Source organism: Cyanistes caeruleus, chromosome 6, assembly GCF_971803275.1.
Source record: "Cyanistes caeruleus chromosome 6, bCyaCae1.hap1.1, whole genome shotgun sequence".
Taxonomy (NCBI): domain Eukaryota; kingdom Metazoa; phylum Chordata; class Aves; order Passeriformes; family Paridae; genus Cyanistes; species Cyanistes caeruleus.
Window position 1 is genome coordinate 5,222,913 of NC_141706.1, and position 19,783 is coordinate 5,242,695.

Here is a 19,783-nt window from a genome sequence, read left to right on the forward strand (position 1 = left end):
GTACATTATGACATGGCCCTGGGGCTGTAAGAGAAAGGAAGCTAAAATATGCAGAAACACATATAGAACTAATATGCAGAAATACTCCCAGCTATCTTCAGCTGTGGGACACAAAGTGATTGGATGGTGCAGAGTAAACAGAGCAGAGTGGAGGTTTTAAAGAGCCCAAGTTCTCTTTCCCAGGTACCTTATGCTAATGCACAAAGAGATCCAGGAGATAGGAACAGTTTGAGGACTGTAAAAGGAAACCAGCAGACAGCTATTAACAGAGGAAAAATTCACAGGTACCCAAGCCTGGACACAGGGATGGGTTTTATTACACTCAGAGGGGTTGGCAGACCACCAAGTTTCTATTCTAATGTAGATATGAATTTATACCTCTTATAGGTATGCATAGGGATTTCAGTATCAACCACAAGAGAGACAAGAAACAAGGGGGAATTTAACATACTAGCTACTAAAATGCTCTTAAGAGTCCTTTCTAGAAATGTCTCTGAGCTGAGTGTGTTACTGTGACAGAAAACAGGCTGAAAGTTGTACAGCTGAGCCCAAAACATGCTGGGTTCCTCCACACAGCCAAGTACTTCACCAGCATCCCCATAAATGCATCCCTCTGACATCCTACTGACAGTTCTGATAAGATCAGTGAGAAAACTGTCTCTGCCCTCACCTCAGGGTGAAACACACAGAGAAAAATACCACAAGTGTTCCTTCCAACACAAGGAATAAATACGGATACGTAAGGAATCTAGGGCAGCCCTGCTGATGATACAACAAGCCCTGCAGCAGATAGTCAGCCTCCAGAGGGGAAATCCCAGGTGTCAAGGATGACTCCAAAGTATTCCCTGGGGATTACACACACTTTAGCCTAGATTCAGTGAAGACAAACCCTTGGAGGAAGCTCCACTGCTTGCCCATGGCTGTCATGGCAGCCCTTGGCACATGCCAAGCGCACTCAGCAGTTCCCTTACAGGAAGTCCCACTGAGGACACTGAGGAATTTCTTCCTTTAGGCCAGCAACAAGTATTTCAAAGCCAAACCTTTGAATTCTGGCAACCTTATCATGGGGTAAGCACAGTCTGACGCAGGCACAGAAGTGCCCGTGAATTTTACAAGAGACTTAAAAAATTTTAGGACTTTGCTTTGGCTTCCCATCAGCTTACACACGGAGCAGAGCGGAAGAGCTTGGATACCAAAACAAAACATTCCTTGAGATCTTATTAAATCTTTTTTTCAGGTTTTGTTTCTTTTCCCTTGCAGTTCTGCTGTCAGAACAGTGCCTGGATCTCTCTAACATCTTCTCCCACATTCTAATTCACATTGGAAAGAAGATGAAAATAACCTATGTTGATCCTGTCTGCCTTTCACTAACCATTCACCTCAGTATATTTTCCTTCATCCTTGATCTGCTAGTGGAACAGCATTCAGTTATCCCATTTTTCTTTATGTGGGCAATCCCCTCGTAAAGATACTTTAACAGCTGGTGTAGAGCTTAAAATTACCACATAACAAAAGCTAGTGGCACTCTAGGCATGAAAAATTACTTGGGACACACAGCCATGAGCACATGGGCACAGGGATCCAGGACAGACCATGGAGGCAAATGCCATCTCAATCCCTGTTTAACCTTAGGCAGGACAGTGCTGCTAGAAAAAGGTGTGCTGGAATGTCACAAAGTTGGGGTGTGCCTGGAATGGAAAAGCAAGAGGAAGAGGTGGAAGTAGATTTTGAAAAAGCATTGTGGGATGTGTCACCTTCAGCCTAGGTCAGAGCAGTGAGAGGTGACTGAGAGCAGAGAGGAAACAGCCTTGTACTCACCTGACTGCTCCATCTTCTTGGAGACTCCAGCTTGGAGGCAGGGAGGGCAGGTTGCACATGGATAAATCACCTGAGAGCCTGTTCTATAACCACTGACCCTGTCTCTTGTGCTTCTGCTGCAGTTGCCTGGCCTGTGAAGCAACATGAGTCACAAGGGATCCCTCAACAGCAACCCCAGCCCATCAAAGTAAGGATCTTCCTGCACCACTCCTTCCTACCATTCAGGGGATACTCCAAGCAGTCCCACTCATCCCCAAAGTCCCTGATGTTTGTTTCACCCTTCCTGGGCACCTCATAAGCTGGCACTGCCTCACACATCACCTGCCCTGTGCACTGGGGTTTGATAGTGGCACATTAGATGGAGAGAGCAGAGGGACACCAGGAGCCTCTCCACCTGCAGCCTCGGGCTACAGCAGCCCATGGCAACTTCCTAATGGAGCCAGAGCCACCAGCTCTCTCCCTCCTTCCTGCTCTTCAGGTATGAGCACCTGAACCACTGCCTGCCCTCAGGGGAACACGGTGACAGAGCATAAAGCAGCCCCTGGGCACCCATGGGCTCACTGCTCTGTGCAGGACAGCCTGACCGCAGCACCTCAGATCCTGCTTGGATCTTCCTCTGCCAGAGAAAACACCCAGGAGATCCTGGGTGCTCATTCCTACCCACAACCCAGGCACAGGGGGTGGCCCTACCTGTGGCACTTAAAACTCAGCTGTTTACACACAATTCCACCCTTCCACATTCTTACATGGGATATGTTCTATATCCAAGCACTGCCTTCAAGGGGTACATCTCCAACATGTCCATTGGGGTAGGATTGTAACCTTGGCTCTTGCACAGCCTCAGGTTCAGGTGGGCTCAGGAATAACATGGAGGGGGTCTCCCTGTAACAACCCCACTTATGGCACACTGGGAACCACTGTCCTTAACCCAGCCTCTGGGTGTGCTGTCCTTCCAGGGGACATTGTGAAGGTAACTCTAGTGGGTACAGGCCTGGATGGGCTGCTCCGTGTCCTGTTTCCACTGCTGGGTTCAGTGACATGTGCCTGCGGTGTGGATAACGGGTAGGGTTGCACAGGGAGCCATCGGCACAGCCCACAAGGAAATGCTTTGCACAGAGGGGAAGGGCTGGTCCCTCTGGGCAACTGCAGAGCTGCTGTGTGAAAACTGATGTTAAAAATATTTGGGAGATGATGGTTGATTTGCACTTTCTTTCTTTTCCAGTGGCAGCATGGGCAAAGCCGAGGGAGCCTCCAAGCTGAGTGCAAAGGACCTGTACGGTGAGTCGTGCCTGCAAACATACCCAAAGTTTCCCATGGCAAAGGCAGCTCTGGAAAGCTGGATGTGGATGCTGGGGAGCTTTAGGCTGGAACTCAATCAAAGCCACATGAATCCAGAGTTCCATACACAACAGGCTGGCCTGACCTGGCAGCAAAAACACACCTCACATCTGTGCCGACACCTCCCATGCTGGGGACAGTTGGGATTTTGTGGGAACAGAATGTTGTTTCCCCTACCCAGATCCTCCCTAGGTCTGTTAGCAAGATCACCTGATAAAGGGCCTCACAAAAGAAAAACTGTCCTCAGCAGGTTAATGATTATCCTCTTCTAACTACTCGGTGAACCATGAAAATTCTGTGCCCTTTGGCTTTCTGGAAGTGCAGGGAATGGGCAGGATGGGTGTTTGTGCACAGTCCGAGAGGCAGCTTGTTTGGGTTGAGCACGTTTAGGTATTTTATTGGGAAGGCATAGGCTGTGTGTCCTTCTCCTTGGAGATCTTCTATTTGATCAGAGATTGTCTTTGGCAGCTGCCAAGGTGGTTTATCCGTCCCTGGGAAGTGACTCTGTTTGCTGGATTTTGGCTGGAGGTTTATCCATGTGGAGCAGTGTCCAGAGAGACCAACCTCACCTGGGGAGAATTGGGATGGCAGGGGCTGCACTTAGTGCTAAACAGTGGCTATTGTTAATGTCAATTACCTTCCAAGAAATTAAACATGAGGGTAATGGCAGAGCAGAAATTTGGGCTGTCTGTGGCCTGGAAGCTGCAGGGTGGGCAGGTGCCAAGGAAGGGTTTGAAATGTGTCAGTCACTTCTGGAGATGGAAGGACACATGATAAAGAAGCAGGAGGATGAGGTGTGGAAATTTGGGGTGCATACAGGGCTGCTTATGCAGACAAACTCCTCCTGCCTCCAAGGCAGTGCACATTCCTTTGGCTGTGCACTGACACTGCAGCACATCAGGGGCAGAAGGGCTGTAGTTGCCAGGTAAACAGCCCTACAGAGAGGTGCAAAAATGAACCTGGGAGCTCACAATGGTATTAAAGCCAAGCAGATTTGTAGGCTGGCACCCAAGGGTGCAGGCAGCCCAGGGTTCCAGCCATCAGAGCTTCAGAGGGGGAATCTAATGGTGCTATGGCATAGGGAGCACCCCTCAATCCTGTGCCACAAAAGCCAGTGCAGGGAAGGGCCGACAGACTGCCTTGGAAACAAACACAGCTCTCAAATAAGCACTTTTCAACACTGGATTTCATCTTCTACATTTTCTTTTATGAACACACCTCAAAAGCAAATTCACCAGGGTTGAGACCTCTCTGACCAAATTCCAGCAAACCTGAAATGAAGATTGTATGTTCCTGGGCCAAATCCTCAGGAGGAGTAAAGCAGCTGCCTGCTATTTCCCTGCCACTACTGAAATGCAGAACAAGCTCTGTAGGCATTCCCTGCACAAATCAGTGCCTCTTGGCCAGCCCAGCTCCTGGCATGAGCACATCCAGAGGGATTTTGCTTGGCACCACTTGAAACCCACCCACTAATTCAGCAAAGGACATTCAGCACGTGTAAACCAATATTTAAATGTCTTGGTCCCTTTCCCACTTGAATCCTCCCTCCCCCAGCATTAATTTCTGCTGTGAGCTGGCACATTTGGGGGTAGAGGGCAAGCAAGAACTAAAATTCCAGGGAGAATTAAGTTTCATAATGAAACAAATCACACCAAGCCGAGCTGGCCTTGATTATGTGATTACAACACTGCTGAGGGACATTTGGAACTGACAAGACTTCTCACATTTCCATTTTCCTCCAGTGCAATCAGGCTGGACCCTCAGCCTGTGTACACTGCCAGACCTCCAAGAAGCAAGTGCAGTGACTCCCAAATTCCCATCCCACAGGCATCCACTCATTAAAAGCTCACTGGGTTATGACGGCTCCAATGCACACAGGTGTCTAAATATTATTTCTAGGTGAACAAGGCCTTGGGTTTAGCTTTCTAAAGATGCTTTTTCTACAGAAATACTGGCCTAACATGACAGGGATGCCAACTGTGAGTACACAAGTGCTACCTGAGGGCCAAGGTGTCCCCAGTATCAACAGGGACTGACTGGGAATATTAAACCCACCTCAGGGGGGCCCTGAAGAGGGATATTTAAAATTGTCATGGTGAGGCTGGAACACAGAAGCAGCTTCAGGCTGTGCACAGAAGGCACTTGGATGGTGAAGGTGGAGTTTCACTCTGGTGGGGCTCCAGGGCATAGTGTCAAGCTCCTCACAGGACACAGACTCATCACACGGCTGCTGATGGATGGGGAAGGCTCTGGTGTCACACTTGGCCTGCTGAAATCGCTTTGATCACCAAATATGTTGCCTTCCACTGTGTATTCTCCACTGTGGTGAGCACAGAAGGATGTGGAGAGATGACCAAAGGGAATTCTACAATGAAACTGGCTTAAAACCCCAAGATACCCTCCCCTGGCTCTGTCCCTACCAGAGTTTTATATGCTTTCCAGCTGCTCTGCCATCCTCAGTGGAGTTTCCTGGCTGTCATGGGAGCAGGACACTCATCTTTTCCTCCTCACTTAGTACCACAGCGCCACATTCATTCAGCTCCACATTCTGGAGGGGTATGTGGCTGCAGGGAGCAGTCCTCCCTCAGCTGGCAGCAGGGAATGGCTGGCCCCTCTCAGGTTGCCACTTCTCTCCCCACACAGCCACCAGCTGAATAAATGTTAATGCACACCATAAATAAATTAGGTTCCTTCTCTGCTTACGGGCGTCTGTTCCGAGCCCAGATGAAAGCCTGTGGGGGGGGAAACCAGGCTCCAGAAGAACCCATGGGAAGGACTGGCAGGAAGCATTTCTGCACAGCACTTCCCATAGCAGGAAAGCTGCTGCCACCCCTTTCTGGGGTGACTCCAGGTGGGCTTCTGCAGGTGTTCCCCTCAGCTGCTTCCAGAGCTGTCAAACAGCACTGGCTGGCTCTCAGGATGGATTAGGCAGTGTAGCAGGGGAAGTTGAGGGCAGTTTGATGATTGCAGTGATTTTTTGTAGGGCTGTGGGGAGGAGCAGCTCATTTCTGTTTGGCTGCTGTCTGTCCCTGCAGTGCTCAGCCTCCTTCCAGCCCCCCATGCCAAGCCTGTGAGACCCAGCCAGCCGGTTCCAACCTGCCCACCCATCCTCGATGCGCTCATTTCTGGGAAAAAAACCAGACTTGATAGGGCAGGGGGCTGGAAAAGGGGTTTTGGAGCAATGAGTTAGGCTGGAGAAGTGCAGTGCTGACACCAATCACTTGACACTGCACACCTGTAACCCAAGCCAGGCTGCAGCACTGTAACAGGACACGAGGCACTATCACAAAGAGAAGAGCCACTTCCTGCCCAGTGTGGCCCTAGGACAGGGATCATCTCCCTGGGGAGCCACAGGCAGAGAGGCTCCGCTGGTCCAGCATCACCCCTGAGCCACAGGCAGCTGCTTGGTGCTGGCCAGGCAGAACACACCAATGGAGAAGGAGTAAATTATGTTTAATGGTCATAAACCAACTCCTGGGGGTCTCCACAGACCTCCCTTGTATCCCAGTGGGGCCTCCAGTCCCAGCCACATGGAGAGGTCTCTGAGATGAGACCCTCCAGCCCTGAGCACAGTGCCCAGACTGTAATTCCCTGCTGCTGGCTCTCCTACACCCTGCCCAATGAGCTTGTTCACAGTTCCAGCTGGAAGCCACATGGCTGTCACATCATTATTGACAGGAGCATGGAGGGACCGTTCCTTGCCCACAACCTTTAGAGAGGATTTGTGCAGGATTTAACACACACTGGTATTGTCTGCAAGAGACAACCCTGGCAGGAACAGTGGCTAAACCCAAGCCTACTCAGCCACACTGCTGGGTCAAGAGGACCGTGTTCATGCCTAAATCCACAGGGATTTGGGCAACATCTGAACACTGTCGCTCATTGTCATGTCTTCAAAGGTTTCATCATACTGGAGAAAAAGCCTGAGGTTCAGCCTTCTTGATGAATTCCTCATGTCCTCTGCTGCCAGCCCTGAATAACTCCCTTGTCCTCCCCCACTTCTCCCACAGTGCCATTCCAGCTCCCTTCTTCACATCCCCTTTCCCACCTGAGATTCCAGCTTCAGATTATCCTGCTCCCCTTTGATACTGAGTGTGTGGGTGACCTTTTTATTCAAGGCCTTGGACATTTAATACACCAACTGGAAACAGGGATGGAAGAAAAACTGGAAGCCAACAATCCTGTTAGTTCCTGCAGAACAAGCCCCAGTGATGGATGAGACAGGGAAGCTGCTGGGAGGAGCAGACACTGCTCCAGGTGCTGCTGGCCAGGAGACTGGGATGGCAGTTAGTGACAGAGATGCTGTGGAGAGGGATCTCCTACCTCTGATGCTGCTCAGCATCTCCAGTGACCCTTTTTCTTTGCCACGTGAAACTGCTGAGCACAGGTTCTGTCCTTGCGTGGAGTAACTGCTTAGAGCTCACAAAGAGGAACCTGTTCCTAAAAGGAACTGGGGTTTTGGATATGCCCAAGTAGTTTGGGATCGAAAGTTGTGGTAGTTTATAAAAATAACAACAAAAAAAAGGGAAGAACTTTTCATTATGCATTTTTTTCTCCCCTCAATCTTACTATGTTCTAACATTCAAAAAATTTCATTACCACCTACAGAAAGTTGAGAAAACACTACTTTGGGTTTTCTGGTGAAAATTGGCAGGTTTCTTCCAGGTCTGGTTGTAAAGGTGAAAGGAAATATCTCTACTGGTGAACTATAGCTCCTCAATGCCCTGATTATCCTGCTCCAAGCAGCCCAATGGACACCGTGCCGCCAGACACAGTGAACACAAACACACACTGTTCCTCCATGTACTCAGTCCTTGCACAACCCAGGAGCTGAGCCAGGTTTTTATTTGCTTTCCTAGAGTGGGTTGTGTCTTCAGCTAATAAACCAGGAATGTGAGCACTTGGGGCTGAGCCGTGGCAAATATGAAGCGTGCCGAGCAGGAATTCAGCTGTGTGAAACCCAGAGCTGCTGCTCCCTGCTGCCACAGCCCATTCACACTTCAATGAGAGCTGTTCATTCACTCCAAGAGCTTCCAGATCCATCTGCACACACCAGCAATGAGTGAGAGCCGACCAGGCAGACATTCCCAGTGCCACAGGTGCCAGTACAGACCAGCTCCAGCTCCAGCAGTTCAGCAAGTACCACAGATCTAACAGCTACATGCTCAATGCTCCCTAAACTGCAAAGATATCCCAAAATGGAGCTGTCTCTGTGCTGGCCATAGAGAACAGGGAAGGAGCAAGGCAGGAACTGCAGATTCTCCCGTCAGGAGCTCAGGCACAACAGGTTAGGCCCAAAACCAGATCCTTGACTAACCCTGGGTAATCTGGAACATCCCATCCTCCTACATGTGTGAGGAAGCAGGAACGTGGCAGATGCTGTGTTCAACTGCCACATCTGGCCCCACACTGGGATCCTGGAATGGAGGTTATTCCATACTGCTACTCTGTAAGCCAGCCTGGCAGGTTTCTGTGGCTGCCATGAGCACACAGAGCATTTGCTGCCCCATTTCTCCTCAGCAGACTGGTCCTGACCTGCCATTTGGCACAGAGCAGCTCATGCTACGCTGGCAGGTTCCTATAAACAGCTTGTGCACTGCTAGATAACGTATAGATAATGTAAAGATTATATAAGGAACTGGCAAGCTTCTCAAGTAACTGCCAGGACTTCCCTTAGGCTGCTGTAATGGATGTGGAGGCTGGAGAGGTCAGCAGTGTGAATCAGGCAATGAAGGAGAGGTCCTTGGTATGGCACTGCCAAAGAAAACAAATCCAATACCTCTCATTCCTCAAAGACTGCTCTGTACTTGTCTATACATCCCCCTGTCTTCTGCTGTGCCTTTTGCCCAGCAACAGCTGTAAACAAATGTGGGGAGGGACAGGGAGGATCAGGTAGGATCCTGTGTGGTAAAACTAATTAATTAGAGGAAGATGTGCCTGGAGGGGAGGCAGGGGCCACTGACAGGTTGTACTGGGGGTGCTGTGCCCCTCTAACTTGACAGAAGCTGTGCTTGGAGAAAGACAAGCCTGCTCCTGCCCTCCTTGGCACTGCTCATAATTCACAAAGACCTTAACCAATTATCCTGGCTATAAGCTGGTCCCACAGGCAGTTTATCCCACTAGCTGATCTCCTGTGCTCATTGAACGGAGCGTTTGCAGCCACGTCACAGCTCCCTGCTAAATAAGTTTTTGCATGGAAATGGGGAGGGAACTTGGCACTAAAGATGTGCTTTGGCTTCCTGGACCAAGCTGATAACCCCAGCCCTCCAGGATGTGCATTGATCCTGCTTTTTTTCCTCATTTATTACTCTCTTTCATCCTTTCCACTCTTTAACATAAAGCCAAACAGGACTGTTTCCCTGCCAGCCAAGATTTTAGTATCATTGCTGGGATTTCAGTGCAGCACTGTTTTGAGCCCTCAGGTACCACCTTGTACCTCTGCAATGGTCTCAGCTCTTCCCATTTCCTGAAATGGAAATGCCATTCCCACAGCACTTTTTATCTGTAAGATACCAGTGGTAGATAACATTTGTTTCCATTTTCCCCACTCCTCTGAGTGTGAGGCAAGATTAAAGTTACCTGGTTAGGAAAGAACTGAAGTGAATTCCATTGAAGAACCATTTATAGGGGCTTTTCCTCTCAAAGGATTGTTTTAGGGATCACTGGGCCAGACCCTGAGAGGCAAGAGATGAGACAATTTACCAGTGGGTGTGCATGTCCCATGTGTTATCCAAGCTCAAGGCACTCAAAGCTTTTTGGATCCCCCATCCCATACATACAGCAAGTGTCTGGGATCAGCACAACTGCTCCTCAGGCCACAGGAGATCCCACCAGCACCTGCCAGGACACCCATGCTATGAGTTGGGTTTTTTCCGTGCCAGACATGCAAAGGACGGGACAAAGCTGTATTGTTTTCCCATCTCTTTGGCTCCCTTGGCAGACAAAAGGGAAAAAGGACAGTGGTGGTCACTGAGAGCTCATGCCAGCTTTATCACCTCTGGATGTTTGTTGTACCAGTGCCACAGCCCTGGAGCTCTCCCTGCCCTTTGCCTGTGTTATATCCAGAGTCCTCCACTGCCACAGACTCTGAAGGTCATAGCAGGAAATAAACAGAGGTGCAGATGGGTGTCTGAGCTAATTTGGGGAAATCATCACTATATTCCTGCAATGCTCATCTATCACATGGGAATTATGGGAATTATGCAAATTCTCCACATCCTGGGGCCAGGTTAGGGGTCAGATAACACCTGAAGGTGCAGAGGTCCTGTTGCAGGACGCTGTAGAAATGCCAAGTGTCCCGGTGTGAGGTGTCAGATGAAGTGAGAGGAAATGAGCTGCTGCTGCTGCTGCTAACAGGCCAGCATGCACTCATACAAAATTCAGCAAGTCAGGGACAAGGCTGTGCAGAAGGGCAGGGTGGAGCCACACAGGACAGCTGACCTGCCTTCTGAGGTATGGCTGGCCAAGGGAGTTCACCTGGGCAAGGGAAAATCCCCTTGGCTGAGGAGTCAAACAGCCACAGATTTTGCTATAGGCATCATTCACAGAATGGTTGGGGTTGGAAGGGACCTTAAAGCCCATCTCATGCCATCCCCTGCCATGGACAGGGACACCTTCCACTATCCCAGGTCGCTCCACGTCCGGTCCAACGTGGCCTTGGACACGTCCAGGGATGGGGCAGCCACAGCTGCTCTGGAAAACCTGCACCAAGGCCTCAGCACCCTCACAGGGAAGAACTTCTTCCTAAAAGCATTTTGGGATCAGCCCAGCCCAACCAGTCAGATTTAATTGAAGACAAATAATGATGCATCTTGGAAAGCCTTGCAGTGTTTCAGCACATTGTTTTGAGTAAATAAACCAAAAAAATACTCATTTTCTTTAAAGCACCCATGCTCCTTGGACAGATGTGGCTCAAACTTGACTCTTTCATGATCTGCAGCCTGGATCTTTAATTCTTCCTGTGTTTAAATCAAAACTAAGTGTTAGGAAAGAAGCAGATTTCGGTGTTTCGGCACCCTGCTGTCCCCAGAAAGTCTGGCTGGTTCCAGACCTCGTGGTCTTATTTGCGGGTGCCAGCAGGAAAAACAAACAGGAAAGTTTCCATGGGTGTGGGGGCCAGGTAGAAGCCAAGGAAACAGAAGGGATTTCAGGAGAACATACAGAAACACCCCACTTCTTGCCCTGGGCAGCTTCTGGGACATCACTTGAATGACATCAGTAGACAAAATAGAGGCACTTTGTTCTAGTTCTGTGACTTGTGGAGGTAATGCAGAAATTCCCCCAGGGAAAAATCAACAGAGGGAGGGGAAACATCTGCATTTCTCCCTGTCCCAACACTGCAAAGGGCTACAGCGGCCTTTGCTCTCTTGCACTCACTGAGTGCAGGTGATGGGAAGTTGGGCTATGCAGAGTTCTGAGGTTTAGACCAGTCCCCAAAACTTCCAAGGGCTTCTCTGAACATTTTCTCAGCAGTGCATACTGAGATCTCCCCGGACTGCGACACGTGCAGTTTCTTTGAGCTTGGAGGAAGGGAAAAAGGCATTTGAAGGGATCCCAGAGAGTCTGGGAGCAACCAACTGCTGCCCTGGCCACTGCTACAGCTCCATGGGCTGTTTTCCTACCAGGAAAGTGGTCAGGGCAGCAGTTAGCCTCCCAATGGAAACCTCATTCCCCTGGTATTCCTTCCCTCCCTCAGGGACTACCAGTTCCCAGCACAGCTCTGCACCCTTCCTCTCAGGGCTGGAGACATTTGCCTGTCCGAATGTAAACTCCCTTTGTTTCCAGACCACCCACTTCATCCTTTTCCACTCCCTTTGGAAAAGGAGGGGAAGGGATGTCTTAAAACCCAAATCTGTCTCCATCCCACACGAATGCGGTGTTCTCATTTCCATCAGTGTCATCTATTTACATGAGAAATGCTCGGGGAGGAAATTGAGGTTACTGAGAGGAAAAAAGTGCCTCACATCAGCCCCAAATCCCTGTGGGATGCACTGCCTGTGCCCTATCCCAGACCTTGCCCCACATTTCAAGTAGGACAGACTGCAATTAAACCCCCAGCAACCAGAAAGTGCCACTGAGCCTTTCCTGCCAGCCTGAGGTGGGAAGGGGCCGCGCTGCAATGTTAATTCGTTTATTCAAGGTCAGTCTGGAATGGCTGAGCAGGGAACTGGGCTGGGTGTCTGAGGTCTTTCCTCTGAACCATGCTCACTCCACCTCTGAGCTGGTGCTGGTGAGACATGGGCTCAGAGCCCTGCAGTCTCCATTAATGCCTCTGCCAATATTCCCACCAATAAATCAATAAATCACTTCTACTGGGGAACAGCCACCGCTCCAGGTCTGTCAGCAATCAGGCACAGAGGCAAAACAGTGTTGTGTTTTCAGCCAGGCGTGGAGCTACAAGGTGTGAAGTATTCGTGTGTCCTGCCAAACTGATGGCACAGCCTAAAGAGTGTTAGGATAAGTGTTAAAAAGCTTTAGAAATCGGCTTGAATTAGCTTCTACCCGCCCTTGCCAGGCTCCAAGGAAGAGCAGCGGCAACTTTTCGTGATCCTTATCGCTGGGATATCTTCGAGTGATCAGTACCAAGGATTGTGCTCAGCCCAGTGCACCAAGAGGAGCTCGATTTAAAAGCTCTTGGCTGGCCAAGGAGAAAGGTGAAATCCCCAAGGCAAAGCTCAAGGAAATACAGTGCTTGTTCTGGAGAGACACCTGCTGGCAACTCCCGCGGAGCCCGAGCTGGAAGCTCAGGAACTGTGAGAAAGACACAGAGTTGTAATTCTCAGACCCGAAGAAAAACAACCAATGTTTCTTTTCTTGTTTCTTACAGAACAAAGGAAAAAATACTCCAACTCCAACGTCATTATGCATGAGACTTCCCAGTACCATGTCCAGGTGAGCACACACACGCAATTGAGTTGCTAAAGGGGCTGAGAGGCCAAGGTCAGTGATAGGTGCCTGTAGTGTAATGGGGTCCCTGTGTCCTAGACCTTTAGGAGGCCAAGGGGGAGTTGGGAACCCCTTTACCACTAAAATCTAAAGTCACTGAGTGAAGGAAAATGGGGAGAAAAAAAGATTTAAATCAACAAGGGAAATTCTGTACAAGGAAAGAGGAAATGTAGAAGCTGCTGTGTTTTCCCTTCTCTGTATCTGAAGGGGAGCAGGAAATGTCCCTCCTGTCACCCTGTGCTTCAAACCCTTCTGATCAGCACAGACAGGTTAAAAGCAGAGTTCCCGTGGTGGTTACCAGAACTCAGCTTTCCAAACAACAGAGACCACATGGACTATCAGCTTTCAGCTCTCCTCAGCTACTGTGTCCTCTCAGGTAACACAAACCCCTTCACACAAGACAGGCAGTAAGCCAAATCCATCTCCCACCCACCCCAAAAAGAGAAGCCAGCCTGGCCATCCTGAGCTTGGTAATTCCTGTAATGCAACTTGGAGGTGCAGGACTCTATGGACGAGGTGAGGTCATTCATCATTGAAAACTGAGCAAGGCGAGACAGGAAAACACTTCCTGAGGTTCATATTTAGGAGATGGGGCCCTTTAAAAGCCTACATTTAGACTTGTAAAGTGTCTGTTTGGAAAGAGGTCCTGGTTTCCATCAGAGAAACCAACTCAGTGGCTCAGAAGTCACTCATGGATGCAGAGAAGGGACTTTAAACGGTGACATGTAAATGAATTCTTCATTAATTACACCATAAGCCACCCATTTGTGAGTCTCTCCCCTGAACTTTGACCAAGGCAAACAGGATTGCGGTGGCAGGTAGTGAGATAGAATGAGGTTTTCTCATAGGAGGCATTTTACATCCTTTGAAATAATCTGATCAAAGTTTAATGGTGGATGGAGTCATTGCCCATTCTAGTAAAAGCCGCTGTATTTAAATGTCCATCTGGACGAAAAGGGGTTTTAAGGGATAAAACAAAGACAGCAGCAAGCTTCTCCCTCTCAATCCACCCATATCTACAGAAAATGGAAAGCAGAAAAATATTCTGATGATTGAGTCAGACAAGTAGCTCCCCCTCCATGAAAACTAACTGAACAGTAAACAGCAAAGGAATTTATGAAGCTTGTAAAGGTGGTGGATAAAATAAAATATATCTCTTAATAAAATAAAATTTATCTCTTATCAAAGAGATAAAAATGCCTGTCATCTTAAGTAAACCCATTCTCCTCACTGCTCTGAAAGAAGAGGGCTTGTCACCTCTGTACAGATAAAACTGACTTGGCAAATACCTTCCCAAACACTATTTTACAATTACAGTAACATACACCCAGCATGTTTTTCATTTGTGATTGCATTGCTAATCTCAGCTTTCAGCTCGCACACCTGCCAGGAGTTCTATTTAGACAGTGCCTCGCCCCATACCTTTGCTTGATGAACACAAGAATGGGCCTTGCATTGTCCTCTGCTTCTTCCTGCAAGAAGGGAATCATCTAACAGCAAATGGGTCACCACAAACCCTTATTCACCCCTAATGCCCAAGAGCATGTTTAAAGACTTTCTGCCAGTTAGTTGGGTCTACCAGTGCTTTAAATCCAAGCTTTTCCCTGCATCCACCTTGTGTGAAGCCAACTGCAACAACAGTTCTTGCTTGTGCTTCCTCACAAGCATCCAAGGCTCTGTGCTCTGAGTGCACTCATCCCTCTTGGGTCCATCTGGTCTGTGTCAGACCCCAAAATCCACAGCTTCTCCAGGGTTCCAGTCCCACAGCAGGACATGCTGGAGCAGCATCAGTTTTTGCTGCCTCTTAATCTGCTTCCCACTTTACATTTACCTGGACTTCTACAGGGAGAAAGGAATTCTTTCCCAACAACTCTCTCATCCTCCTCCGTGGCTCACTGATGCACATGTTCAGTAACCCACAGGGTTACTGAATCAGCTCATGAATGCATCAGCACCAGAAAGAAGCTACTTGATCCCTAAAAAGGTTATGTCTGATCACTGGAGAAGGGAGGAAGATATGGATTCAAAGGGAGAAAATCCAGGCAAAACTCATCCCTTTACTACAAATTTCCCATCAATTTAGGACTTGCTTTAAAACACGTCCTGTTTTTCCAGCTCTTGCTTTGAAACCAAACTATAGGATGTGTGCATCAAAGAGAAGCAGGCATTTCACTGCTGTCCTCCCCACAAACTCTGAATGCCCAGCAGGACCACTTCTGGGGTGGCCACACTGCTGTCCTGGCCCCCCAGTGCAGCTCTACCCCCTAGGTGTCCCTAATCTGGGTTAATCTGTCCCTAAAGGGTTAATCTGCTCCTGGCTCTCCAGCTTAGCCACTGCTGCTGAAGTGCCTGTTCTGTACACTACTGAGCAAGGAAACCAGCATGAGAGGGTCATGCTGGTAGATGGGCCTTCAGTATTCCAGGGACAAGAGAAAAAGCTGGGATCTGGCTGGGTTGCAGGCCCTTGGATTGCACAGATGCCTTGATTGGGCCTGTAACTCATCCATCCAAAAACCTCCTGCTTTTCTCTGGAGAAAGTTGGTAAAAGCTTCAGCTGCTTTCTGACAGTCAGGCATATTCCCCTTCCCTTCTCACCAAGAACACAGCTAGGCAACAAAAGAACAAGGTGAAACAGGACCATTTTCATTTTCCTTCCTTTGTTTTTTTTTCTTCCCTGCCATCACCTGAACATGTGGCCTGGCTGTGCTGTCACTGCCCCAGGGACAGCAGCTGGGCAAACAGCATGGCTGCTCTGAGTCCCAGCTTTTCCTGCCTTGCAGTCCCCTCTGCAAACAGACACAATCAGTTCTACCATCCGCAGGGAGCAGCATTTACCCACCTGGACTTGTGGAGTGGCCTTCACCTACTGCTGGTGGTCACAAAACATTCAGATGTGACACATCTCTCCTTTCCACAGCTGCCTCCCTGCCCAACATTCCCTTCCCATGGAGCCCCAGGAGCAGCCCAAAGGTGCCCCATTACACAAACTCTGTACATACAGGTGCCAGGTGCAAGGCTTGGATCACCACACACTTCAGGGTGCAGTTGGAGCAGGGATGGGAAAGCAGCTTGGATGGTTAGGCTGTAGCTGAGCTGCTCCTGGCCCAAGTGCACACACACATGGGGCAGTGAAGGAGGGGAGGACAGCACAGAAGCCTGGCTGATGGGAAAAGACCATGGGCTGGGTTTACAGGACAGGTGAAAAGAGATAGGAAAACCAGGATAACCAACCAAAGCTTGCTACAAGTCAGCAACACCCATTTTCACTACTGTGAGGGCTGATTTGGGTGCTTTCTGGGGGGAAGGTAACCCCAACTCTAAGTGGGGCTTAAAGGGCTGGTGTAGAGTGAGCTGCCAGGTTTGGAGCTTCTGCAGGCTTTGCAGTATAGAAGCTCTTCAGAGTAACTGTTCCCAGAGCATGGGACCCCACACACTGCATGGATCCCACTTGGCACAGAGGACCAACACTTGCCCATGGCTTGTGTGAGCTCTTTGCCTGGAACAAATCCCATACAAGCAGGTTTGCTACACAAGACAAGCAAAATACAAATGCTTTTATAGCTTGGCAAGCAAAGCATTAGTTCAACTGCCATAGTTCTACTTCCAAGCCATGTTCAGAGGGGCCTGGGGAGTAACTTATGTATGTGAAGCATTTGCCCCACTGGACAGGGATCAGACCTGCTGGAATTGATGAGAGTAATACACAAGTGGTGAAAATGGTTATGAAAACCCATTATGAAACCCAAATCTTTCACTGCCACAACCAGCTGGTACCAACCACCAAAACTGTGTTGTGCTGCAACGCCTTTACTCCTGAGCTCTGAGAAACTACAAACGGTAGTTGAAGCCTCTAGAGATGCTTTCATTACCAATTTACACACCCCAACAAATATTTTGCATGTGTTTTTATCTTCTTTCTCTCCCCAACTTCAGCACTTGGCCACCTTCATCATGGACAAGAGTGAGTCCATCACGACAGTGGATGACGCAATCCGGAAACTCATCCTGCTCAATTCCAAAGAGAAGATCTGGACACAGGAGATGCTGCTGCAAGTGAATGACAAGTCCATCCGGCTCCTGGACTGTGAGACACAGGTACCTGGAGCCCTGTGGGACTGATCCCAGACTGAAGTGTGGGGTACAGTGAGTGCCCTTTCCATTCTGCCTGGGAGGGGGCAAGTCCTAAAGAACACAGACAAGGGTGAATCGCTACCAAAATCCTCTCCTGGATTAGAGTCAGCCCTGCAGCGTGGGAACAGGATTGTTTTAGCAATGACAAACTAAGGAAGATCAGCCCAAGGATCCCAGGAGTTCCCACACAGGACCATTCCCCTTCAGTTTAATAGATCCCCATTGCCTGACACCTTCCCCTTTCTCTTGCAGGAGGAGCTGGAGGACTTCCCCCTGCCGACAGTGCAGCACTGCCAGACAGTGCTCAATCAGATGCGTTATTCCTCCATCCTCCTGCTCGTGTGTCAGGATTCTGAGCAGCACAAACCTGACATCCACTTCTTCAACTGTGATGAGGTGGAGGTGAGCAGAGCCCTCCTGCTTGGTGTGAAACAGAACAAAACACACTTCTTGCTGTTTGCCCTTTCCCCCTTCCTCCAATCCTTCCTAAACCAAGCCCTAAAAAACATCCCTGTTTTATCCTTGAGGCGGAGATGGTTCATGAGGACATAGAAAGTGCCCTGGCAGACCACAAACATGGGAAGAAGATACGGCCACAGACACTCAAGTAAGTGCTGTGGGGTACAGCTGGAAGCAACAACAATAAACCCCTGTTTTCAGTAGTTTAGACACTCAGTCTCTTGGAAACGGGACGTGCAGCTGCTGATGGGGCTGTTCTGTGTCATTTTCCTTGTAGGGCAAACCAGGAAAAGATCAAGCAGAGACAATCCATCCTCCCCCCTCCTCAAGGACCAGCTCCTATCCCAATCCAGCACGACATGCGAGGCTCAGCAATGAACAGGAATAGGGTGGCACCTCCTTCCCAGCATGATCCAGGTACTGGGAGTGCTCAGGAAGTCTGTGCTGGGGATGGGAGACTAACGCAGACAGCCAACCTTCCTGAAGTGGTCTGTGGTGTATGCCCTGGGCATCTTCTGCTCAACAAATAAAACTCCCAGAGACTCCTTGTAACAACACTCTTATTTGGGGGATACAGAAATGCCAAAAAAGCAAAAGCCCCTCATAAGCCATCACGTGAAATTTGAACCAGGTGTTGGTGATCTTAAAATGTACAGACAAGACATTTGTTCAGAAAGACAAATTCCTGGCTCTGCTGACTTCACAGAGGCCAAGACTTCACCCTTAAAAATCAACTGGTTTTCATGAATTCTTGTAAAGTCAAGTGTGGAAATGCAGATCTGAACTCACCCCTCTTATGTGCTCATCTGAACACTGATTCCAACACCATCCTGACTTCAGCCCATTTGAGTTGGCCTGAAAAAACTTGGTATTTTCCTTTGGAGAAAGAAGTAACAGAAATAAGCTCCTAGGAACAGAAATAAGCTCTTTCTCTGACAAAAGATCAAAGTGATGAACAAACTGTAAGCATTTTTTACCCGTGCCTAACATACCACCTTCTCTTAGCATACATTTCTAGTTTCAAGGGAAACACGTAATAGGATACTATCACACATCCAAAACACTTCTTTTCCAGGATGGCTTCTGAAGCCAAGCAACTGCTCTGGATGTTGAATGGAGAACTTATTTCAGGCCCAGTTCTGCATCATAAAAGGAGTATCTCTATTTCTGAGCTGGACTATGAATAAACATCTCTATTCTGATGAAAAGCAGCCACTCTTACCTATGCCCTTCCAAAGATGCGCACATCAGCAGAGCTGGGAATTCCTCCAGGAAGAATTTCTGGCTCTGAGTGCACAGAGCCTGGCAGGAGAGCAGATGACAGGAGAAAGCCTTGAGTGATGCCTGTTTCCCAAGATCCTTGCTCCATGGAATGCCTTCCCACTTTTCCTACAAAACCTGTCCCGATAAGGCACCTCATCCCCACACTTAGAGATGCCTTGGACTTGTCAAGGTCCTCTGTCAAAATTGCCTCCTCATTTCTTCCACTTGGCAGATCCTGCTGTGCCAGCCCTTTCTAAACCCCTGCCCTGAGCTGACACCACTTGCTTTCTATCAGGGACCACCCCAGTGATTGTTCCCACTGGAATATCCCCCCCATACTGGGCGTGTGGCTTCTGGAAGCAGGGAGGTACCTCGAGGTTGGGTTTTTTGCAGGTTGATTCGGATTTAGCACCTATTACAAACATTATTCCTGAGGTGCCCTCATAACCCAGAACAAACACCCAAGCTGGGAGCTACCATCCCATGGATCCCTGTCTTTCATGGAATCCATTTCCAACTTCTGATAGTAAATATATTTTTCTCTCCCTTGTTTGCAGACTATGAACGACGAAGCTCTGGCTCTCATGACCATGAGGAATCCCGTGCCATGTTAGCACAGAAGATTGAAAAGGAAACGGTGGGTGACAGGGACACTGCAGTCCATGGGCAGGAGCAGAGGCAGGAAGCAAGGGGCCCCTCCATGAGCAGACATTTAATGCTTCATCTGGGCATTTTTCCAATTGATACCTCCTGTGCATAAAGATAAGGTGGCCAAAAGCAAGTTTCCATCACCATGTCAGTGACAATGTCCTCTGACCTGAGGCAGCTC

The 19,783-nt window shown here is 48.9% G+C and overlaps 2 protein-coding genes across 9 annotated transcripts in view; one reads left to right on the top strand and one right to left on the bottom strand.

Annotated features, from left to right (window-relative positions):
- Positions 1 to 19,783, bottom strand: part of DEAF1 (DEAF1 transcription factor) — a 79,516-nt gene that overhangs the window by 46,548 nt on the left and 13,185 nt on the right. For 2 of the 7 annotated variants that reach the window (XM_086894592.1, XM_023928514.2), the window contains one exon: positions 14,524 to 14,573. The exons of 4 other annotated variants lie outside the window; for them this stretch is intronic. In XM_086894592.1, the coding sequence (XP_086750718.1) occupies positions 14,524 to 14,557 (34 nt within the window). In that variant the 5' untranslated portion in view covers positions 14,558 to 14,573. Of the gene's footprint in view, positions 1 to 1,818; positions 1,950 to 14,523; positions 14,574 to 19,783 lie in introns of those variants that run through there. One more of the 7 variants, XM_086894591.1, reaches the window with a different exon arrangement.
- Positions 1 to 19,783, top strand: part of LOC111930487 (EPS8 signaling adaptor L2) — a 48,988-nt gene that overhangs the window by 17,049 nt on the left and 12,156 nt on the right. The window contains exons 2-9 of one of the 2 annotated variants that reach the window (XM_086894587.1): positions 1,941 to 2,005; positions 3,041 to 3,096; positions 12,983 to 13,047; positions 17,035 to 17,196; positions 17,485 to 17,634; positions 17,760 to 17,839; positions 17,969 to 18,108; positions 19,512 to 19,591. In XM_086894587.1, the coding sequence (XP_086750713.1) occupies positions 1,962 to 2,005; positions 3,041 to 3,096; positions 12,983 to 13,047; positions 17,035 to 17,196; positions 17,485 to 17,634; positions 17,760 to 17,839; positions 17,969 to 18,108; positions 19,512 to 19,591 (777 nt within the window). In that variant the 5' untranslated portion in view covers positions 1,941 to 1,961. The remainder of the gene's footprint in view (positions 1 to 1,940; positions 2,006 to 3,040; positions 3,097 to 12,982; positions 13,048 to 17,034; positions 17,197 to 17,484; positions 17,635 to 17,759; positions 17,840 to 17,968; positions 18,109 to 19,511; positions 19,592 to 19,783) is intronic. The other variant, XM_086894588.1, reaches the window with a different exon arrangement.